This window comes from Hirundo rustica, chromosome 16 (assembly GCF_015227805.2).
Source record: "Hirundo rustica isolate bHirRus1 chromosome 16, bHirRus1.pri.v3, whole genome shotgun sequence".
Taxonomy (NCBI): Eukaryota; Metazoa; Chordata; class Aves; order Passeriformes; family Hirundinidae; genus Hirundo; species Hirundo rustica.
The window spans coordinates 7,098,958-7,120,887 of NC_053465.1; the positions used below are offsets into that span (position 1 = coordinate 7,098,958).

General features: G+C 57.8%; 3 protein-coding genes across 4 annotated transcripts; 2 read left to right on the forward strand and 1 right to left on the reverse strand.

Moving 5' to 3' along the window:
• Positions 1-1,961: 1,961 nt before the first annotated feature.
• LOC120759973 (signal-regulatory protein delta-like) lies at positions 1,962-4,871 on the reverse strand. 2 transcript variants are annotated; one of them, XM_040079771.1, is made up of 5 exons: positions 4,793-4,871; positions 3,514-3,873; positions 3,184-3,391; positions 2,766-2,805; positions 1,962-2,453 (listed from the first exon to the last, which is right to left on the reverse strand). In XM_040079771.1, the coding sequence occupies exons 1-5, from the start codon at positions 4,854-4,856 to the stop codon at positions 2,325-2,327; spliced, it is 801 nt and encodes a 266-aa protein (XP_039935705.1). In that variant the 5' UTR covers positions 4,857-4,871; the 3' UTR covers positions 1,962-2,324. The 2 variants fall into 2 exon arrangements, with proteins under 2 accessions (XP_039935705.1, XP_039935704.1); XM_040079770.1 differs by lacking the exon at positions 1,962-2,453 and having other exon boundaries at positions 2,482-2,805.
• Positions 4,872-5,515: 644 nt separating this feature from the next.
• LOC120760266 (uncharacterized) lies at positions 5,516-12,829 on the forward strand. Its single transcript, XM_058422749.1, has 10 exons — positions 5,516-5,653; positions 5,987-6,346; positions 7,017-7,328; positions 7,459-7,806; positions 7,960-8,155; positions 10,102-10,196; positions 10,530-10,886; positions 11,701-12,012; positions 12,143-12,490; positions 12,644-12,829. Exons 1-10 carry the CDS (start codon positions 5,587-5,589, stop codon positions 12,784-12,786), a joined length of 2,538 nt encoding a protein of 845 aa, XP_058278732.1. The 5' UTR covers positions 5,516-5,586; the 3' UTR covers positions 12,787-12,829.
• A 900-nt stretch (positions 12,830-13,729) lies between these two features.
• Positions 13,730-20,318, forward strand: NSFL1C (NSFL1 cofactor). The gene is made up of 9 exons (XM_040080116.1): positions 13,730-13,865; positions 14,586-14,683; positions 15,256-15,330; positions 16,431-16,596; positions 16,917-17,009; positions 17,671-17,780; positions 18,205-18,342; positions 18,832-18,996; positions 19,931-20,318. Exons 1-9 carry the CDS (start codon positions 13,764-13,766, stop codon positions 20,091-20,093), a joined length of 1,110 nt encoding a protein of 369 aa, XP_039936050.1. The 5' UTR covers positions 13,730-13,763; the 3' UTR covers positions 20,094-20,318.
• The last annotated feature ends 1,612 nt before the right edge of the window (positions 20,319-21,930 follow it).

Sequence of the window (21,930 nt, forward strand, 5' to 3'; positions counted from 1 at the left end):
GCAGGCGGAGCCTGGTGGGTGCCAGCCTCAGCCCCAGCACCGCCCTGTGCCACCCCCAACAACGGCAGCTCCAGACCTCCCCCACACACCCACCGGCCAAGCAGCTCACTTAGCGGGATGTGACAACCAGCAGCACCAGGAAAACAGCACGGATGAGCAGCGAATCCATGACCCCAGCACTGCCTGGTGCTGCCCCCCAAGCGAGGCTCTGCCCCCCAAGCTAGGCTCTGCCCCCCAAGCCAGGCTCTGCCCCCCGAGCGAGGCTCTGCCCCCCGAGCCAGGCTCTGCCCCCCGAGCGAGGCTCTGCCCCCCAAGCCAGGCTCTGCCCCCCAAGCGAGGCTCTGCCCCCCAAGCTAGGCTCTGCCCCCCAAGCCAGGCTCTGCCCCCCGGCACGCTCCTACCTTGTGTCCGTGCCCAGGCGCTTGTTTGTGCTTTCACTGCCGGCACACCCCAGGCTGGCGGCTTAAAGGATTTTCCTTTAATAACCACCAAATCCCTCCCCTGGGCAGTAAGCCGCAGACCTGGGCCCTTTCCTAGGTGCGGAGCATTTTGCCGGTGCTCTGCTCACTCCCTGCTTTGCATATGCACCTATCAAACTGGATTTCCCCGCTCCCGATTCAACCCAGTGCTTAAAAAGCCCTAAATCCCCTTGAATTTCATTTCCTCTGGTCCTCGAGGTCTATCCCCGGTTTCGGTCTCACCCACGTATTTTACATACTCGTGTTCACAGCCTTGATGTGAGATTTCTGCCAGTTTTGGTGGTGTCCCTGCAAAGAGCCTGGGCAACCCAAGTCCTGCTCAGAGCAGCCGCTGCCTCAGCTGGGAAATGATCCATGGCACGGTCATGGCTCCACTCGGGAAAGGATGCTGGGAGAGGCTTCATCCCAACACCCCAACCCCACAATCCCCCAGTGAGGGAGCCAGGCTGAGACCCAGTGCTGGACCCCTGACCCGGCAAACTCATCACCACCACCATGCCTACGAGGAGCTGAGTGCCCTCAAGCTGTCCCTGAGAAAGGACTGACCCCAAACTGTCCCACTTCACATCCCCAGAGCAGGGGACTCTTATTCAAATTAGTTTCTGTAGTGGCTTTTCTCCCCTGTGTGACAATTCTGTCCCCTCAAGGATCTCCCTGCCAGCCCTACTCCCCTGCACAAGTGTCTTGTTTCACTTCTCTTTTCTCATTTCACAGAAAAAAAGTAGATAAAGCTGAAAACTGGTGACTGTATCAGCTTTCAAGGTCACAGGCAGCGGCACTAGCAGCAGGTTCCTCTACCTGGAAAGCTTTTTTGGCCTCAGTTCCTCCTGCCAAGGGGCTGCTGGGGCCACACGTGGTGGGAGCTCAGCTGCCACGGCTGGGGACATCGTGGCTGGGGAGCTGCATGTGGTGACTGGCTGTTGCTGGGGGCTGCAGCAGTGCCCAGTTTGGATCCGCAGCTTCCTGCCATTGCCATCCCTGCCCTCTGGCTTCTTGCCACTGGCCCCCTTCCCTTGGAGGTGGGCACCGAAGACATGGGCACGAAGCAGGGAACGTGCACAGGGCAGATGTGCATTGAGCAGCGGTTAGCACGGGGCACATGTGCAGGAGCAGATGCCCAGGAGCTGAAGATGTGCACGGAGCAGGGGAAGGGGCAGAAGGGCCAGCTGGTACCAGCTGCCCTGGCCTTAACATCATCATGAGCCCCTTGAGGGCAGGGAAAAGTGAGCAAGGGCTGGGCCTCAGCCTGGAGCAGCAGCACCAGGGGCCGTTCCTGAGAGCTTCCTGCTGCCTTGCCAGGAGATGCAGGTTTCATGGCACCGGGCATGTTCCCTGCCTGGGGGAGCTGCCTGGGGCAGGTGGGAGTTGGGAGATGACCAGGGGTTCAGCAGTAGCACAGGGGGAGCTGTGTGGGGCACACATCCCCCCAGGACCCTGTGGGACTGGCACTATTGCTCTGAGCACAGCAGGACTGGACAGAAAGCTGTTTGCTGGCTTTAATGAGGATGGTGAAAAGATAACACCAATTATGGACCTGCGGGCTGAGAAAGGGCCAGTGGAGGCCCATGCTGGTGCACACAGGTGTGTGTGAGGTCCTCCTGGTGTCATCAGCACCAAACAGCTTGCACAAGGCAGAGGTGCTTGGCTTCGTGGTCTGATCCTGTGATCGAGATGGTTCCAGGTCCTGGGAGAGCTCCTGAGATGCAAGCATGGCGAGCACAGTGTGCCGAGCTGAGATGGGGGTGTGCCGTGCAAACAGCTCCACTTCTCCTTTATTGTGCCCTGCAGAAATGTCCCTTCTTCCACGCTGACACGGCCTGGCCGCGCAGGCAGCGGTGCCACGTGTCACTTGGCAGCTACCCTGAGGCTGGCGTACTCGGTGAGGGCTGTGCCCGGGCTCCTGCCGCGCCGCGGGGCCGGGGGCAGGGGCTGCAGGTCGGCGTAGTGGATGTCGTTCTCCTCCTTGCTGCTCTGCTGCAAAAGTGCACGAAAATGGGGAGTGCTGCCGCAAGGAAAATCTCGCAAAAATAACCCTAAATCAAAACGTCAAGAGCTGGAAGTGACCCGCAAGGATCACCGAGATCACCTCAAGGCCCTGCACAGGACATCGCCAAGAAGCAGGTACAAGCCAGGCTGGTGATGCCACAGCTGCAGAGGTGGCCCTGTGCTACAGTGCAGAGGTGCTGTCCACCCGAGGTCCCCCCTGGACTCAGAGTCCTGCAGCGCTCCTGCCAGCCAGGACATCAGCATAAGTTGTGCTTCCCCATACTCACAGCTCACCCTTACCTGGCTGGGCAGGTGGGAGCTCTCTGCCTCCAGGACTTCACTGTAGGGGGAAGGATAAGGATGGTCATCAGAACTAAAGGAAGCCAGTTCCTTTCCCCACCCAGCACAGCCCCCAATTCCCCTCCCGAATTTCAGCAGATGCCCCCGCTGAAGGTAGAGAACAGGGACAAAGGGCTGTCTGCACGTCTGGGCTGGGCTCAGGCACACGGCCAGGTGCTGCAGGGAGCTCCCTGTGCGCTCCCTGCCATGAAACTTCCGTGAAACGCAGAGAGAACCAACAGAACAGTGCACCTGTGAGTAAAGGACCTTTTCTGGGGGAGGTTGCATCTCCAGACAAGAAAGGAAGCCAAGATAAAGCAGGTGGACAAGACAGTTTGCTCATTTAAGGGTGCAGAAGGAAGAGGCATTGAGTACAAACCTGGGTGTGCCGGGGGTCCCTGTGCAGCACCGCAGAGGGACGGACGAGAAGCTGCCCATGGCCACTGTCCTGGCCGGGCACGGGCTGCCCAGCCCGCCTTGGCGCTTCCTCCTGTACACGCAAAGGGCGACGAAGAGGCCGAGGAGAAGGAGGAGGAGGAAGCAGAGCACTACAGCTACAGCCCCCGTTCTGGAAACCAGGGCTCTCTCTGTGGAGACAGCAGAGCAGGAGAGGGTGGTGGGTGTGGGGCAGAGCAGGACCTCGCTGTTGGCAGGGTGGGGGTTACGGGTCGGGGTCCCCAGGAGCAGTGACCCACTGGGTTGTACTCACCATGCACAGACACCTCTGTGCCACTGCCACGCTGAAACACCTCATCCACACCACTGTCTGACTTGACAAACTTCACGCAGTAGTAGGTGGCAGCATCATCAGGCTGAACGCTCCTGATGTGGATGGTGAAGTCTGTGTTGGACTCAGTCATTGCTCTCATCACACGGGAGGAGGGATCCTTTGTTGTCTGGTCATAGATGGTCTTGTTCCCACTGTCCCAGCCCTTCAGCCACTTCACAGGACCTGGTCCAGCGATTCCTGATGTGGTGCACCTGAGGGTGAGCGTCTCCCCCACTGCCACTGACACCTTGGTCTGGGGCTGCTGCAGACTGAAGCCCTGACCCAGCTGGGCACCGACATCTGAGCACAAAGACAGGAGGGTTCACGGATGAGTGATGGGGTGAGGCAAGGGCTGACTCACAGGCAGAGAAGCCCCAGTGTCCCCCAGTTTGCAGCTGAGAAATATCCTGGGATATGGCAGAGACAACATGCAGGCACTGGGAGGAAGAAAACTCTTCAAAAACCAGTTTGAAATGAACAAGGGGCAAATCTGAAAAATGAGCAGGCTGCCCAGGGCAGTGGAGGAGTCACCACCTCTGGAGGGATTTAAATGGCATGTGGATTTGGCACGCGGGGACATGGTTTAGTGGTGGCCTTGGCAATGCTGGGTTAATGGTTGGACACGAGGATTTCTGAGGGCTTTTGCAACCCAAACGGTTCTGTGATTCTATGATTTGATAAGTCTGCATCCAGTTCTGTCCTTTGCAGGAGGTGCTGCAGCTGCCTGGATGCCAGAGAGGTGCAAAGGGAGCCAAGGGGAACTCCTGGCAGGAAAAACTCCTGAGTGCTGTTAAACATTAACACCATGGCTCGGTTCCACACCAGCCAGGATCACTGGGGCTCCGCGAGGAATTGGGGTTCACAGCCAGGAGCCAGTGTTCTAGGCAGGGATGTGCAGCCCCGTAGCTCAGCACAGGGCCCCGACCCCTCCTTGTCCCAGAATCTCTCCTGCTCCCCAAAACCCCTCCAGTCGCCAAATCTCTCCCGCGCAAAGACCCCCAGGCGTACGGCAGCGCCTCGGCAGGGCTGGACTCGGCTCTGCCCATCCCCGCGGCTGGGGATGCCCTGCACCCCCGGGGCGGTTCGATACCAAAAGGTGCTCGGGGAAGGACCACCCTCCGCCCCGCCCGGTGTTTGGCTTTGCCGCCCGCTCGCGTTGATGTGGCCGGCGGGGCAGGGGAGCCCCGAGAGGTTCTGGGGGGCCCCACTTCCCACTCACCCAAGAGCTGCCGCTGGACGAGGCTTCGCTGTCCGGACAGGAGCGGAGCTGCTGCCGAGGCCATGGCTTCTTCCCAAACTTTGGGAAGGAAAAGGGGAAGCGAGACAGGAAGGGAAGGCGAGCGGGTGATTAACGCTTTGCTGCCCGCCCGGGGCGGACGGGGGCCGGCAGAGCCGCCGGGCATCACCCGCGGTGGGCATCGCCCTGCCCAGCCCGCGCCGGGCATCACTCCCCTGGCACCGAGCGGCTGCTCTGGGCTCGGGACAGGGAGCGGCTTTGCGTCCTCCCGGCTCGGTGAGCGGCAGGAGCACCGGGGCTTCGGGATGTGGGACGCTCGGTATATCCCGGGCACTGCTCTGTGCCACCGACCCGTGGGAGACGCCGATCCCGCACCCCGATCCTGCTGGCAAGGGCTGGGCGTCCCCTTGGCGCCCCAGGGTGCTGAGCCACAGGCTGGCCATGTGTGCGGGAGCGCGCTGGGTCCCGGGTCCCTCGTGCTGGCTGCTCAGGTGCGTGGCACACCTCTGAGAGGAAAGTGGGGTGGACATCGCTGTTATGGACCAGTGTCAGGACAGGAGATGACGTTGGAATTGAGAAGCAAACAGGACGTGACTGCATGGAGGAACTGGGCTGGTGGTGGTCCCTTTCCTTCCCCTTTTCTGGGTAAGAGTCCAGCACGCTGATAAGCTAAGCCCAGTCCTGCTGAGTCAGCTGAGCCCTCTCCAGCAGAGTCCAAGGGAGCGGAATCCAGCTGAGCAAAGCCCAGCCATCAGGGAGCAAGACCTGGAATACCCATGGCTCCGGTGATGCAAGAGCTGCCTCTCATGTGCCTGATGCTGCTCCTGCTCTGCAGAGACCCAGGTATGTGGAGCCTGCACAGCTCTATCACATTTCCCATGCACGCTTTCCCACACTGCTGGCCTGGCACTCCTTCCCTGTGCCCATGGCTATCCAGGGATCTCGTCCTGCTGCTTCCCTTCCAGCTTGCCTTTGTCTCCAGATGAAATTCAGTTTACTCCAGCAAGAGTCTGGGCTTTCCTCATCCTGCAGTCCCCAGCAGCCTGGAGGACAAGGAACAGGAATATCTCTCTGTCCCCTGCTCCAGGCTCAGGGCCGGGCTCTGATGATGCCTCGTGCTGCGCCCCAGCCCTGGGGCCCCTTGTCAATTCCAAACCTTCCTGCTGCTCTTCCCAGGTGTGGGTGCCCAGCTGGGTCAAGGCTTCATTCTGCAGCAGCCCCAGACCAAGGTGTCAGTGGCAGCGGGGGAGACGCTCACTCTGAACTGCACCACGTTAGAAACCGCTGAACCAGGTCCTCTGAGGTGGCTGAAGGGCTGGGACAGAGGGAACAAGACCATTTATGACCAGACAAGAAAGGATCCCTCCTCCCGTGTGACAAGAGCAATGAATAAGTCCAAAACAGACTTCACCATCCACATCAGGAACGTTCAGCCTGAGGACACGGGCACCTACTACTGCGTGAAGTTTGTTAAGTCATACACTGGTGTGGATGAGGTGTTGCAGCGTGGCAGTGGCACAGAGGTGTCCGTGCTGGGTGAGTGGGGCAGTGGCACGGAGGTGTCCGTGCAGGGTGAGTGGGGCAGTGGCACAGAGGTGTCCGTGCTGGGTGAGTGGGGCAGTGGCACAGAGGTGTCCGTGCTGGGTGAGTGGGGCAGTGGCACAGAGGTGTCCGTGCTGGGTGAGTGGGGCAGTGGCACAGAGGTGTCTGTGCTGGGTGAGTGGGGCAGTGGCACAGAGGTGTCCGTGCAGGGTGAGTGGGGCAGTGGCACAGAGGTGTCCGTGCAGGGTGAGTGGGGCAGTGGCACAGAGGTGTCCGTGCTGGGTGAGTGGGGCAGTGGCACAGAGGTGTCCGTGCTGGGTGAGTGGGGCAGTGGCACAGAGGTGTCCGTGCAGGGTGAGTGGGGCAGTGGCACAGAGGTGTCTGTGCAGGGTGAGTGGGGCAGTGGCACAGAGGTGTCTGTGCAGGGTGAGTGGGGCAGTGGCACAGAGGTGTCCGTGCAGGGTGAGTGGGGCTCCCGGAGCAGCTCCTGATGGGAACCAGCCCCGTGGGCTCTGCTCAGGTAGAGCAGGGATGGGGAAAGGGGCTCAGGGCTGGTCCAGGAGAGGATCCCATGGGATCCCTTGTAGGAGACTCTGCTTCTGGCAGGCCCAGGGCTGGGCAGGGGCCAGAGCCCGGTCTGACCGCCCCGTGCTTCTCCCCACAGCCAAACCCAGCCCCCCACTCGTGTCTGGGCCTGAGCAGAGAGCGGAGCCGGGGCAGTCGGTGCCTTTCACCTGCACGACCGGAGGGTTCTTTCCCAAAGAGATTGGGGTGAAATGGTTCAAGAACAAGGACCCCATGGGTGCTCTGCCGCCCCAGGTCACTGAATGGGGGGTGAAAACCTACAACATATCCAGCACAGTGATGGTGACCCTGCAGGAGGATGACGTCCGCTCGCAGCTCATCTGTGAGGTGCAGCACCCCACGCTGCTGGTCCCACTGCAAGGGAGGTACCAGCTCAGCAGAGTCCTGCGAGGTGAGGGCTGGGGGACTCTGCACTGGGGTGTCCTGCTCCTGTGGGGCTGGGGTCCCTGGGGCAGGAACAGGGCACCCTGTGGGCAGCAGAGCTGGGGACACCCAACACCGAGCTCTGCCTCTCTTCCCAGTTCCCCCCAGCGTCGAAGTGCGCGCTGAGCCGAGCCCTGTTGAGGTGAACAAGACCGTGACCTTCACCTGCCTCATGAAGGAGTTTTACCCAGCAAAGGTGTCTGTTTCCTGGCTGGAGAATGGCAGTGAGATAAAGGTGGAGAACATCTCCCAGCCATTGGAGCTCCCCCAGGGCTTGTTTGAGCTGAGAAGCCAGGTGGAGGTGCAAGCGACGGAGGAGAAAAACGGGTCCACTATCTCCTGCGTGGTGGTGCATGATGGCCGGGCGCCTGCCAACTACTCGGCCTTCCTGTGGATCTCCAACCCGGGCCAGGGAGGATTGAGCAACGGGTTCCAGATGTATGAGGGTGTGTCAGAGCTGCTGCAATGGTGTGCCTGCCAGGGTGACTGTGTGGTGTCACCCCTTGTGGAAGCTTGCAATCCCAGAAAAGGCTCCCTGTGGGGGTTTGGGATCCCTCTCCCTGAGCCCTGGTCGCTCACATCCTCTCTCCCCATTGCAGGTGCGAACCTTCCGTCCAGCCTCCTCCTCCTGTTGCTTTGTATCCTGCTGGAGAAGGGATTCCTCGGTGGGATCCTCTTCTTCCTCTTCAGGCGCATGAGGAGAAAAGCATCGGAGATGTTTCCCTGTCCTGCTCCATCTCAGTTCCTGGATCCTCGAGTCAGGTCTCAGGGTGTGGCCACTGCCAGCAGTGACATGTGAATCTGGAAATAAATGAACCAGGATGCAGAGGCTGCTGTGGGCTGCTCCGCACCGCCAGTCCCGGCCCTGCCAGTGGCCTTACAGCCGCTCTGCTCCGGGGCTTGGCGCTGCCCATCCCCGGGACTCAGTACCCAGTGCTACACACACGGTGCCCGGTGCGCGGTCCTGCCCACTCGAGGGCTCAGTGCTGCCCATCCCGGTGCCTGTTTCTCGGTGCTCGATGCCCGGTACTCAGTGCTGCCCCTTCCAGGGCCCGGTGCTCAGTGCCCAGTGCTCAGTGCTTGGTGCCCAGGGCTCAGTACCCAGAGCCTGATAGCCAGTGCCTGGTGCTCGGAGCCCGGTGCTCGGTATTCCTACCCAGTGCCCAGTGCTTGGTACCCCGTGCTCAGTGCTCGGTATCCCGTGCCTGGAACTCCGTTCTCAGTGCTTAGTATCCTGTGCCTGGTGCCCGGTTCCCCGTGCCCAGTGGCTGGTTCGCGGTGCTCAGTGCCTGGTGTCTGGTTCCTGGTTCCAGGTGCCTGGTTCCCAGTGCCTGGTTCCCTGTGCCTGGTTCCCTGTGCCTGGTGCCCAGTTCCCGATACCCGGCTTTTGCAACCCAAACGGTTCTGTGATTCTATGATTTGATAAGTCTGCATCCAGTTCTGTCCTTTGCAGGAGGTGCTGCAGCTGCCTGGATGCCAGAGAGGTGCAGAGGGAGCCAAGGGGAACTCCTGGCAGGAAAAACTCCTGAGTGCTGTTAAACATTAACACCATGGCTCGATTCCACACCAGCCAGGATCACTGGGGCTCCACGAGGAATTGGGGTTCACAGCCAGGAGCCAGCCAGGAACCAGTGTTCTAGGCAGGGACGTGCAGCCTCATAGCTCAGCACAGGGCCCCGACCCCTCCTTGTCCCAGAATCCCTCCTGCTCCCCAAAACCCCTCCAGTCGCCAAATCTCTCCCGCGCAAAGACCCCCAGGCGTACGGCAGCGCCTCGGCAGGGCTCGACTCGGCTCTGCCCATCCCCGCGGCTGGGGATGCCCTGCACCCCCGGGGCGGTTCGATACCAAAAGGTGCTCGGGGAAGGACCACCCTCCGCCCCGCCCGGTGTTTGGCTTTGCCGCCCGCTCGCGTTGATGTGGCCGGCGGGGCAGGGGAGCCCCGAGAGGTTCTGGGGGGCCCCACTTCCCACTCACCCAAGAGCTGCCGCTGGACGAGGCTTCGCTGTCCGGACAGGAGCGGAGCTGCTGCCGAGGCCATGGCTTCTTCCCAAACTTTGGGAAGGAAAAGGGGAAGCGAGACAGGAAGCGGAGGCGAGCGGGTGATTAACGCTTTGCTACCTGCCCGGGGCGGACGGGGGCCGGCAGAGCCGCCGGGCATCACCCGCGGTGGGCATCGCCCTGCCCAGCCCGCGCCGGGCATCACTCCCCTGGCACCGAGCGGCTGCTCTGGGCTCGGGACAGGGAGCGGCTTTGCGTCCTCCCGGCTCGGTGAGCGGCAGGAGCACCGGGGCTTCGGGATGTGGGACGCTCGGTATATCCCGGGCACTGCTCTGTGCCACCGACCCGTGGGAGACGCCGATCCCGCACCCCGATCCTGCTGGCAAGGGCTGGGCGTCCCCTTGGCGCCCCAGGGTGCTGAGCCACAGGCTGGCCATGTGTGCGGGAGCGCGCTGGGTCCCGGGTCCCTCGTGCTGGCTGCTCAGGTGCGTGGCACACCTCTGAGAGGAAAGTGGGGTGGACATCGCTGTTATGGACCAGTGTCAGGATGTCAGATGACGTTGGAATTGAGAAGCAAACAGGACGTGATTGCATGGAGGAACTGGGCTGGTGGTGGTCCCTTTCCTTCCCCTTTTCTGGGTAAGAGTCCAGCACGCTGATAAGCTAAGCCCAGTCCTGCTGAGTCAGCTGAGCCCTCTCCAGCAGAGTCCAAGGGAGAGGAATCCAGCTGAGCAAAGCCCAGCCATCAGGGAGCAAGACCTGGAATACCCATGGCTCCGGTGATGCAAGAGCTGCCTCTCATGTGCCTGATGCTGCTCCTGCTCTGCAGAGACCCAGGTATGTGGAGCCTGCACAGCTCTATCACATTTCCCATGCATGCTTTCCCACACTGCTGGCCTGGCACTCCTTCCCTGTGCCCATGGCTATCCAGGGATCTCGTCCTGCTGCTTCCCTTCCAGCTTGCTTTTGTCTCCAGATGAAATTCAGTTTACTCCAGCAAGAGTCTGGGCTCTCCTCATCCTGCAGTCCCCAGCAACCTGGAGGACAAGGAACAGGAATATCTCTCTGTCCCCTGCTCCAGGCTCAGGGCCGGGCTCTGATGATGCCTCGTGCTGCGCCCCAGCCCTGGGGCCCCTTGTCAATTCCAAACCTTCCTGCTGCTCTTCCCAGGTGTGGGTGCCCAGCTGGGTCAAGGATTCAGTCTGCAGCAGCCCCAGACCAAGGTGTCAGTGGCAGCGGGGGAGACGCTCACCCTGAATTGCACCACGTCAGGAATTGCTAGCCCAGGTCCTGTGAAGTGGCTGAAGGGCTGGGACAGGGGGTTCCAGACCATCTATGACCAGAAAACCTATCGCTTATCCCATGTGATGAGAGCAGTGGCTGGGTCCAACACAGACTTCACCATCCACATCAGGAACGTTCAGCCTGAGGACACGGGCACCTACTACTGTGTGAAGTTTGTTAAGTCATACACTGGTGTGGATGAGGTGTTTCTGCATGGCAATGGCACAGAGGTGTCCATGCAGGGTGAGTGGGGCAGTGGCACAGAGGTGTCTGTGCAGGGTGAGTGGGGCAGTGGCACAGAGGTGTCCGTGCTGGGTGAGTGGGGCAGTGGCACAGAGGTGTCCGTGCTGGGTGAGTGGGGCAGTGGCACAGAGGTGTCCATGCTGGGTGAGTGGGGCAGTGGCACAGAGGTGTCCGTGCAGGGTGAGTGGGGCAATGGCACAGAGGTGTCCGTGCTGGGTGAGTGGGGCAGTGGCACAGAGGTGTCTGTGCAGGGTGAGTGGGGCAGTGGCACAGAGGTGTCTGTGCTGGGTGAGTGGGGCAGTGGCACAGAGGTGTCCGTGCAGGGTGAGTGGGGCAGTGGCACAGAGGTGTCCGTGCAGGGTGAGTGGGGCAGTGGCACAGAGGTGTCTGTGCACATTGAGTGGGGCAGTGGCACAGAGGTGTCTGTGCTGGGTGAGTGGGGCAGTGGCACAGAGGTGTCTGTGCAGGGTGAGTGGGGCAGTGGCACAGAGGTGTCTGTGCTGGGTGAGTGGGGCAGTGGCACAGAGGTGTCCGTGCAGGGTGAGTGGGGCAGTGGCACAGAGGTGTCTGTGCAGGGTGAGTGGGGCAGTGGCACAGAGGTGTCCGTGCAGGGTGAGTGGGGCTCCTGGAGCAGCTCCTGATGGGAACCAGCCCCGTGGGCTCTGCTCAGGTAGAGCAGGGATGGGGAAAGGGGCTCAGGGCTGGTCCAGGAGAGGATCCCATGGGATCCCTTGTAGGAGACTCTGCTTCTGGCAGGCCCAGGGCTGGGCAGGGGCCAGAGCCCGGTCTGACTGCCCCGTGCTTCTCCCCACAGCCAAACCCAGCCCTCCACTCGTGTCTGGGCCTGAGCAGAGAGCGGAGCCGGGGCAGTCGGTGCCTTTCACCTGCACAACCGGAGGGTTCTTTCCCAAAGAGATTGGGGTGAAATGGTTCAAGAACAAGGACCCCATGGTTGCTCAGCCGCCCCAGGTCACCGAATCGCGGGTGAAAACCTACAACATATCCAGCACAGTGATGGTGACCCTGCAGGAGGATGACGTCCGCTCGCAGCTCATCTGTGAGGTGCAGCACCCCACACTGCTGGTCCCACTGCAAGGGAGGTACCCGCTCAGCAGAGTCCTGCGAGGTGAGGGCTGGGGGACTCTGCACTGGGGTGTCCTGCTCCTGTGGGGCTGGGGTCCCTGGGGCAGGAACAGGGCACCCTGTGGGCAGCAGAGCTGGGGACACCCAACACCAAGCTCTGCCTCTCTTCCCAGTTCCCCCCAGCGTCGAAGTGCGCGCTGAGCCGAGCCCTGTTGAGGTGAACAAGACCGTGACCTTCACCTGCCTCGTGAAGAAGTTTTACCCAGCAAATGTGTCTGTTTCCTGGCTGGAGAATGGCAGTGAGATAAAGGTGGAGAACATCTCCCGGCCAGTGGAGCTCCACTGGGGCTTGTTTGAGCTGAGAAGCCAGGTGGAGGTGCAAGCGACTGAGGAGAAAAACGGGTCCACTATCTCCTGCGTGGTGGTGCATGATGGCCGGGCACCTGCCAGCTACTCGGCCTTCCTGTGGACCTCCAACCCAGGCCAGGGAGGATTGAGCAAGGGGTTCCAGATGTATGAGGGTGTGTCAGAGCTGCTGCAATGGTGTGCCTGCCAGGGTGACTGTGTGGTGTCACCCCTTGTGGAAGCTTGCAATCCCAGAAAAGGCTCCCTGTGGGGGTTTGGGATCCCTCTCCCTGAGCCCTGGTCGCTCACATCCTCTCTCCCCATTGCAGGTGCGAACCTTCCGTCCAGCCTCCTCCTCCTGTTGCTTTGTATCCTGCTGGAGAAGGGGTTCTTCGGTGGGATCCTCTTCTTCCTCTTCAGGCGCATGAGGAGAAAAGCATCGGAGATGTTTCCCTGTCCTGCTTTGTCTTAGTTCCTGGATCCTCGAGTCAGGTCTCAGGGTGTGGCCACTGCCAGCAGTGACATGTGAATCTGGAAATAAACGAACCAGGATGCAGAGGCTGCTGTGGGCTGCTCCACACCGCCAGTCCCGGCCCTGCTGGTGGCCTTACACCCGCTCTGCTCCGGGGCTTGGCGCTGCCCATCCCCAGGACTCAGTACCCAGTGCTACACGCACGGTGCCCGGTGCGCGGTCCTGCCCACTCGAGGGCTCAGTGCTGCCCATCCTGGTGCCTGTTTCTCGGTGCTCGATGCCTGGTACTCGGTGCTGCCCCTTCCAGGGCCCGGTGCTCAGTGCCCAGTGCTCAATGCCTGGCACCTGACAGCCGGTGCCCAGGGCTCAGTACCCAGAGCCTGATAGCCGGTGCCTGGTGCTCAGAGCCCGGTACTCGGTACCCAGTGCCCGGTGCCCGTGCTTGGTACCCCATGCTCAGTATCCCGTGCCTGGTACTCCATTCTCGGTGCTTGGTATCCCGTGCCCATTGCTTAGTACCCCGTGCCCTGTGCCCATTACCCCGTGCTCGGTGCTCGGTACCCCGTGCCTGGTGCCCGGTGCCCGGTTCCCGGTGTCCAGTTCCCCGTGCTCGGTGCCCGGTTCCCCGTGCTGGGTGTTCAGTACCCAGTGCTCGGTTCCCCGTGCGCGGTGGCCGGTGCTCGGTGCCTGGTGCCCCGTTTCCGGTGTCCGGTGCCTAGTGCCCGGTGTCCGGTGTCCGGTTCCCGATGCCCGGTGCCTGATGCTAAGTTTCCCATGCCCGATTCCCCGGTTCCCAGTTCCCGGTGCTCGCGCCGGGACCGGGCGCGGTGCAGTTCCACCTCCTGGCCGGCAGGGGCCGCTGTGCGGGGCCGGGCGCCGCGGGTCGCTGCGGATGTTTCCGGCCGGGCGGGTTTGGCGGCGCACGCGGGGGCGGTGCGGCGCGGCCCGGCGGGGTTTGGGCGCTGCACCGCGGCAAGATGGCGGACAGGGAGGAGGCGCTGAGGGAGTTCGTGGCCGTGACCGGCGCTGAGGAGGAGCGAGCGCGGTTCTTCCTCGAGTCCGCTGGCTGGGACCTCCAGGTACCTTTGCCGCTGCCCTCCGCTCTCCCTGGCCCGGTGCGGGGATCGGCGGGGCCGCGGCTCCGGAGGCCGTGGCGCTGGCGGGGGGCAGCGCTGGGCCGGAGGTCTGTGTCCCGCAGGCTCAGGCCTCGCCCCCGTCCGTCGCCGAGCTCAGCCCTTGCGGTGGGGCCGCGGGCTGGCTGAGACTGAGGCTCCTCCTGCTTCTGTCGTTCACTTTCTAGCGCGAGGTGAGGGACGATGGGTCTGGGGTTTGCCGGGGTTATGTAGGTTTTCCTGGAATGTTGGTGAGCTTGTCAGGGCTGTGCTGTTAGTACTGTCAGCAAACAGACTGTGGGGGAGTCGGCCACCATTCTGACCTGCTCCTATCCCTGCTCCCCCTCGAATTGGCTGTGTTAAATTCCGAGTGTGCTCGTGGATGGCACAAAAGCTGCTGTTTCAGAGCAGTAGTTTTGGCATAACTCTTGCATAAGTGCTGCAGAAGAAGGGCCCTGGCATTCCCTGACAGGGAGGGTGACACCCTTGCAGCAGTGAGTGTCCTGCCATGACACAGCCAAATAGCACAACCTGCTGAGGCCTCATCTGTGCCAGGACCTGCAGCAGGGGGAGTGACATGAAGTGTCTTTAGTGTGAGGTGCCTTAGGACGTCCAACGTGACAGATGCTTCAGCTGGGTTGTTTGTGCACGTTTTTCCTGAAGAGCTTTGGTGGTTTTCCTTTCCAGATTGCACTTGCCAGTTTCTATGAGGACGGGGGTGATGAAGACATCCTGACCCTTCCCCAGCCCACACCCAGCTCCATATCCAGAGGCACTGGAGCCAGGTGAGGAGGGAGCTTCAGCTCCAGGCTGAAAAGCTGACAAAACACACACTCTCCAAAGCACTGATTGTGTTCATTTTCAGGAGAGGTAGCTCTTTGTTTAGGTTTGCTTCACCTTGGGTGGCTCTCTGGAAATTGTGAAAACCTGAGCGTTTCTACATCACAAGCATGGGTGTTATTGCACAATTGAGCCAGAGATCAGTTAGGAACACTTGCCTCCTTGCTTAAGAAAAGCTTGATTTATCTTTTGACATTAAAAACAGTCTGGTGGTGACCTTTCATTTAAGCAGATCATATCTCTGAGAATATTTTCTTGTTTTGTGCCATGCCTGAGCTGACCAAGCTGAGCATTTTACAAAACAAAAAATGGGAATTGTACCTAACCAAATCTTTTTGAAGTAAGGGAATTCTGTCCAGTTCCAAAGAGGAGGTGCTGCCTTTGTCCTGAAGGAAAAGTGCTCTGGGGTCAGGTGTTGGTGGACAGAGCCCAGAGCAGAAGGAGCCTGCTGCAGTGTGGAATGTTCCAGCTGAGAATGTGTCTCGAGGCTGACGTGCTTCTTGCTGGATTTTTGCAGTGACCATCGGGTGACCTCGTTCAGAGACCTTGTGCATGCGCAGGAGGAGGATGATGAAGAGGAGGAGGGACAGCGGTAAGTCTGGGGTGGAGGCTCAAACGCTGGGGGTTTATTACTTTCCTTCTGGGAGGACTTGCTGCTTGCGTACGGCTTCTTTAAAGAAACAGGTTTACGTGGATGTGGAGTTCCTGTAACGAAACATTTGAGGTTTGACAGGGCAGGTTTGTCAGTGTACAACCACGTGCTCAGCTGTGTAAGCAGCAGCTCTCAGCACTGAGAGAAAGCCTGAAGTAGGATGTGGAATCCCTGGGTTAAGAATAGAAAACAGCTCAGATCCTCCTTTGTGTCTGTAGGGCATGGAAATGTCGGAGTTATGCAGGGATTGGTTTTCTTACTGCTTGGGGTGTATTTTGGTTGGGGTTTTGGGTTCTTTTTCCCCTTAAGTGCTGTTTAAGGGTAAAGTCATGGAGTGTGGAGTCAGAAATAAAAACGTAAGGGCCCCTTTCCAGGCGGAATGTGGAGTGTTAGTAGGACAGTCTCCTACAATGTCAGCTCTGAGTAGTTAAATAGCCTTAAGGTTGATGAGCAAGGTAAATGGAATGGAACTGATGTATCTGAAGGGGTGGCTCAGCCTGGATGGGCCATGGTCTGCAGGCAGCTGGGAGCTCACTCTGTGTGTTACAAGCCATCTGGAAGCTCATAAACCCAATCTTCCAGAAGTGCTTAATTGCACTTCACTGACTGTGCATCCATTGCTTCCAGTTGAGATCCATCTTTGTGTGGCATGTACGTGTGCCCTCCCTCAAAATTCCAGCTGGGTGTTGCTCTGGGGGGTCAGAGATTTGCTGGAAGCCTTGCTCAGCTGGGTAATCGAGCAGGTGCTGCTGTTTAAAACTGGGCTTGTCCCTCTGGGCTGTTCCTCTTCCCAGGTCTGAGCATTGTTACCACTTGATTGCTATCGATCCACGGGTAATTTACAGTAATTGACATAAAAAGAAAGTCTTTGCAGCACGTGCATGTGGCTGCAGTGGGACTCACTGGTGGTAGCCAGCGTTTGTAGATTCAAGGGGTTTCACTGAGCTGCACAAACACGAGCAGGTGAGCCCTGATCCAACCCACTGGCTCCTGCAGAGGCATTGGGCAGGGCTGACCAGGAGCCGGGTGCTTTCCATTAGGTTTTATGCGGGTGGCTCAGAGAGAAGCGGCCAGCAGATCGTGGGTCCTCCGAGGAAGAAGAGTCCCAATGAGCTGGTGGAGGATCTGTTCAAGGGAGCCAAGGAACACGGCGCAGTGGCGGTCGATCGGACGGCCAAGAGCGGTGGTGAGACGAGCAAGCCAAAGGTGAGGAGGGAGTTCTTCCTTCTGTTTCAGTTAAGGTTCCACTGTGCCAGCTGTTTGGTACTGAGGAGTCCTGGAATTACCTCAGCAGCTAGGTCTGGACTCTGTTCTTAGTGCAGCTCCGTTTCGTGTGTCACAGTGGCGAGAAAAGCCGCTCTGTTGTGCCACACTTACTAACTTGCTGAAGCTGTCACTGCCTGCAGGGCAGGAGATGTTGCTGATGCCATGTAAGCCCCTGTTCACCCACAGGGGTGGTGGGGACAGGGAAGCAGCTCTTTGGGTCTGTGTGCTTCTGTAACCCTGTGCCTGCCTCTCTCGCACAGCCTTTTGCAGGGGGAGGGTATCGCCTTGGGGCTACTCCAGAGGAGGAGTCGGCTTATGTGGCAGGAGAGAGGAGACCGAACTCTTCTCAGGATGTGAGTATCTCTGCTTGGCTTTGTAGCTGTCACTCCAGGGGTTTCTCTGCTCCAGCTACTGAGCTTGCTAGCCCCGAGAGTTACAAAGCTTGATAGAAATTCACAAGGACAGAAATATGGTAAATCCTGCTTCCTGTGGGATTTCCAAGAAGAAAATAATAGATGATTAGGTCTTGGGTAAGCAGTTTTCTAGTGATCTTCTAATTAAGAAGCTGAGCCTTTCTTAGAAGTGCAGATTGGGAAAAATAATGTGCAAAGAGCATTGGGAAATCAACTCTTCTTTATCCATTATTATATATAGCCAGTATATATCCATAGATGGGAGCTGCCAGCTTCGGTTCAAGATTCCCTTGTGCTTGGTTTGTGACCAAACAAGGTTGTGGCTGTGGTGGGAGCCTGCTTTAGGCTCCTCGCCCAGCACATTCCTGGCTCTTCAGACATAGTTAGCCCAAAGGGGACCATGGTGCCACCTTCTAGGAATTGATACCTGATCATGACATAAAAGCCAGTGCTTTGGGTTTTCCCTTAGCTCAGAGAAACCTGCTGGAATGTTTCTGCACCTTGAAGCTCCTTTGCCCATCTGGAACTTTTCCCTTTGCTTCTGTTTTTGTTGTCACCAAAATGCTCAGTGAGGCTGATTGTTCTTTTGGGGCTGCTGCAGGTGCATGTTGTACTGAAGCTCTGGAAGAGTGGATTTAGTTTGGATAGTGGAGAGCTGAGGAGCTACCAGGATCCGTCCAATGCCCAGTTCCTCGATGATATCCGCAGAGGGTACGTAGTGAGAGGGGAGAAAAGGGACAGCTGTTTTCTGAATCATGAGTGTTTGTGGAATCCAGGCTTCTGAATCCATAGCACATTCCACCTGAGCTTTCTTGCAAGAAATTAATTACTCTTAATATGGAACATTTGGTTCAGGTAAACAGGCAGTGGGTTTGGTTTATGTGGGGCCTTGAGAGTTTGAAGTAAGCAAGCATGTCCATATTTGTGTGGAGAATTTCTGATGCATTGTGTCACTGCAGGTGAGGGGCAGGAAGTAACCTTTAATTTGTGTCTGTCAGTGGGGAGGTGTGCGTCTGCCCTGTCAGTTAAGCCAAGGCTGTGTGTGATTCCTGAAATTCCAGAGATCTTGGTCTTTTTGTCTACACATTCCTGCCTTGCTGCTTCAGGCAGCTGCCTCAGAACACTGTCTTTGCAGGGAAGTCCCAGCTGAGCTGCGCAGGTTAGCCCGGGGCGGGCAGGTGAACCTGGACATGGAAGATCACCGTGATGAGGAGTATGTGAAACCTAAAAGTGTCTTCAGAGCTTTTACTGGAGAAGGACAGAAGCTGGGCAGGTGAGAAGATGGTGACACTGGTTAAGTACATGTAATGTGAGAGAGTCACCTGAGCCTTGCGAGGTGGAGCCTTCTGATTCATCCTTCTGAAAGAAAGGCACTGGGTGCCTGTGGGATGGGAGGTGTTCCTCAAAGGAAACAAGGCTCACTGACATATACTGTGAGCTGGCCCAGCCTCCCCCTGCCAGGAGCCGGATCCCTGGTTTGGATCCTCCATGGGTGTGTTGCATTGGAGCAATGTTTCCAAGTCACACTTTCCCCTGTTAACTTCTGTGTGTGAGGACCCATGGTACCAAAGGGCATGGTAGAGTTGGACTTCTAGACAAGTTCCTGCTGACTGGCTGACTCAAAAACTCCGACCTCCAGCTTGCTTGTGGAGGAGCCCTGGTAGTTGGGCCTGGCAGGTGGTGAGCTCTCCGCCTGACCTGGTTCCCTGCAGCGGGGTGAGTTTGGTTTCTAACAGCTCACCTTGCATCTCCCTGTTGGCAGCAACGCGCCCCAGGTGATGGGCACCAGCTCTCCAGCCCAGCAGGCAGAGAATGAAGCCAAAGCCAGTTCTGCCATCGTGATCGATGAGTCGGAGCCCGTCACCAACATTCAGATCCGGCTCGCTGATGGCGGGCGCCTGGTCCAGAAGTTCAACCACAGTCACAGGTACGAGCACAACAGGGAGCACAGGTGTAAATGGCCCTGCAGGACAGGGCACTGGTGGAGCAAGTGTTAAAGTCCTGGATAGCCTGCCACAGGAGCTCTGGGCATCCTATAGAAGTGAAAGGGAATTAAATTGTTGTGGTGGTTTTAAGAGGGTTGCTTACTATGGGGTAGGATTTTTGCTTTCCAGATGGGGATAGGTTATAGCCAGTGACCTGACACCTGGGAGTGTGTTATCAGCAGAACTTTCCTTGGTGTCACCTCTAAAAAACTGAATCTCTTCTAAAGGCTTTGGAAACTGGCAGATAATTAGGAACCTGGTTCGGCTATTCTGACTCAATTTAGACTTTTCTGTGGGGCTGTTCTCTGTGCTGAATGGAGCACCAAGGGATGCTCTTATCACAGTTCTGTTCCTTTCAATGAGCAAAATTGACTTAGATACGGCACTGCTTCATTTGAAATCTCTTGAAATCCTTCTCACCTTCCTGATCTCATAACTTATACTTATTCCTCCAGTTTCTATATGGGTCAAGCTCAGGACAAAGAGTTACAAAAACCTCTGCCTGTGACTGAGTTCAGGAGATGGATCCTGTGTCACTGTGTGGCTGCTCATGGGAGCTGAAATCCTCTGGGTTCTGCTGCATGTGATGAGCTCAGAAAGTGTCAGTTTGTTAATTGTCATTGCAAAGGGTTTGGAAGCTTTCAGTTTGAGATAACCCCCTGACAACACCGACAGAGAACACTGAGCTGAGTCTGTAGCCCAGAGAGCAGCTGCTGCTATTTCACTAAACAGGAACAGGTCAAATCAGAATAGCCTGGTGTGGCCTGTGATGGGAGCAGGAGTACAAACGCAGGGCTGCAGACTCTGGGCAGAGCAGTCATTTGTCCAGGCTGTGCAGTAACAGCATCACCCTGTGTGTTTGATCCCTTTGGACAGGATCCGCGACATCCGGCTCTTCATAGTAGATGCTCGGCCAGCGATGGCTGCCACCAGTTTCGTCCTCATGACCACTTTCCCCAATAAAGAGCTGACTGACGAGAACCAGACCCTGAAAGAAGCCAACCTGCTCAACGCTGTCATCGTTCAGCGGTTGACATAAAGGACCCCAGCTCTGGGCACGCAGCCGTGGCGCGCGGGGTCGTCTCCTCCCGCGCGTGCGCCGGCGCCGTGCCACGCAGGCCCGCATCTGCTCGTAGCTCTGGGTTCTTAGGCCTTGGTTGGACTTTTTCTCTTTAGTTGCATTTCCCATGGGGTTTTTTTGTGATGATGATGATGATCAGTGGACTTTAAAATAAATAAACGAAATGAATTCGTTTGGAAAGGAGCTGCAGCCTCTGGTGCCCCAGATTCCCCCAGGAGAGTTCAGTTACCTTGTGGATTGAGTTACTGCACTGGGAGAGGGGAGGAAGGCAAGGGGGAAGGGAACTCCAGGGGGCAGTTTCTGTTAGTGGACTGCTCACCACAGTCCTTTCTCTTCCCTCCAGGGACTGCTGGAAAGTACTCCCTTTTTTTCCATGCATTAAATATAAACTATCTGAGAATGGGTGATCTTACTGTCAGGGTAATGGTTACACTCGTGTAAGAGCGTTGTGGGGGAAGTCTTTGTGAAAGAGCTCAGTGTGGGGAAAACTCTGACTTGTGACGTGCAAGGTTTAACACTTCCCATGCTTTTCTGGAGAGAAATCCCTGACTTTCCTTCCCTCAGCAGAACTCTTGGGGCATTCATTGAAGTCCCCACCTGCTCTGCCTTTGCTTTTTCCGACAGGCCAGACTGGCTGGAGGTTTAAATTGCTGTATTGCATTTCTCTGAGAAAGCCTGCTGCTGAGTTCTTCTTTCGAAGAAGGCACAATGCTGAATCAGCTTGAAGTGTTTGGAAGTAAAAGGCAAGCAGAGTTGGTCTTACTGGAAAGCAAGTTCTGTCCTGAGAGGTGAATTATTGAGATGACTGCAACAGCTCGGGTGGAAAAACTCAAGGCTGTAGTACCCTTTGATGTATTTCCTCTCCTCTTCTGAGGACTAACATAGCTGAACTCCTGGAATTCTCCAGCGTTGATCTGTTCTGTTTGTGGTTTGGGCTCAGGTCTCCATCTCTTTCCCTCCTTTGAACAGAATCCTGTGGGTGAATTCCTCACGCCCAGACAGGAGGCACTGGTAGCGCTGGCATAGCTGCCATGGAGTATTGTGCCACGGCACTTTGCATTGCATCTCAGCTGCTTCTGTCTCCGTTCATGGCTTCCGAGCAGAGCCCAGAGCTGTGCTGAGTCGTGGGCTGCAGCCACCGGCTCCCTGGGAGCGGGGTCCTTGGGAAGGGCTGCGCTGCTGCCCTGCCGAGGGCTGGAACGCTCCCTCCCCATCCTGCCTTAGGCACGCTTGAGCCCCGCGGCCGCTGCGCCGTCACTCCGCCCCCCTCAGCCCTCGGAAACCTCCCGGTCCTCCCCTCGGTGCGAGCAGAGGGAGCTCGGGAGCAGCCGGGGGAGGGCCGGCAGGTTGGGCAGGTTCAGCGTGAGGAACTCGCTTGGCTGCCGGTGGAACACAAACCGGCAGCAGCAGAGAGCAACCCTCAGCAAGGGCATTTTTACAGCAGTTTCTCAGCTGAGAGCTGAATTAACTGATATTTTTCATTACTAAATGGATGTAGAGTGTGCGTAACAACCAATTTGTAAATTATTGTGAAAATTGCCATTAAAAGCCCACAAACAGGAAAACAGCGTTCGACCCTTTCTAATAACAGCTGCCATCTGGTCTCAGATTTTGGATCGTGTTCACTGAGGGTTGTCCTTTCAGCAGACTTCCTGTGCTGAGCTGTGTTCTTCTAAATGAGATTCTACCTCTCAGCAGCATTTTTAAAGATTATTTTTTGTGGGAGGAGAGCTTGGGGTTCACCTGCCTGTGCATCACTTGCTGGTGTATTTATAACCAATGAGTAACCTGTGTG

What these genes read in the sequence shown, in the direction of transcription:
- LOC120759973 (XM_040079770.1), bottom strand. Translation starts at nt 4,856, where the DNA reads ATGGCCTCGGCAGCAGCTCCGCTCCTGTCCGGACAGCGAAGCCTCGTC. An exon ending in CGTCCAGCGGCAGCTCTTGG is followed by an intron (nt 3,874 to 4,792) that starts GTGAGTGGGAAG and finishes CTTTGTGCTCAG; the next exon opens with ATGTCGGTGCCCAGCTGGGT. An exon ending in CACAGAGGTGTCTGTGCATG is followed by an intron (nt 3,392 to 3,513) that starts GTGAGTACAACC and finishes CTGTCTCCACAG; the next exon opens with AGAGAGCCCTGGTTTCCAGA.
- LOC120760266 (XM_058422749.1), top strand. Translation starts at nt 5,587, where the DNA reads ATGGCTCCGGTGATGCAAGAGCTGCCTCTCATGTGCCTGATGCTGCTC. An exon ending in CCTGCTCTGCAGAGACCCAG is followed by an intron (nt 10,197 to 10,529) that starts GTATGTGGAGCC and finishes TGCTCTTCCCAG; the next exon opens with GTGTGGGTGCCCAGCTGGGT. An exon ending in GGGGTTCCAGATGTATGAGG is followed by an intron (nt 12,491 to 12,643) that starts GTGTGTCAGAGC and finishes TCCCCATTGCAG; the next exon opens with GTGCGAACCTTCCGTCCAGC.
- NSFL1C (XM_040080116.1), top strand. Translation starts at nt 13,764, where the DNA reads ATGGCGGACAGGGAGGAGGCGCTGAGGGAGTTCGTGGCCGTGACCGGC. An exon ending in CCGCTGGCTGGGACCTCCAG is followed by an intron (nt 13,866 to 14,585) that starts GTACCTTTGCCG and finishes TTTCCTTTCCAG; the next exon opens with ATTGCACTTGCCAGTTTCTA. An exon ending in GACCGAACTCTTCTCAGGAT is followed by an intron (nt 17,010 to 17,670) that starts GTGAGTATCTCT and finishes GGGCTGCTGCAG; the next exon opens with GTGCATGTTGTACTGAAGCT.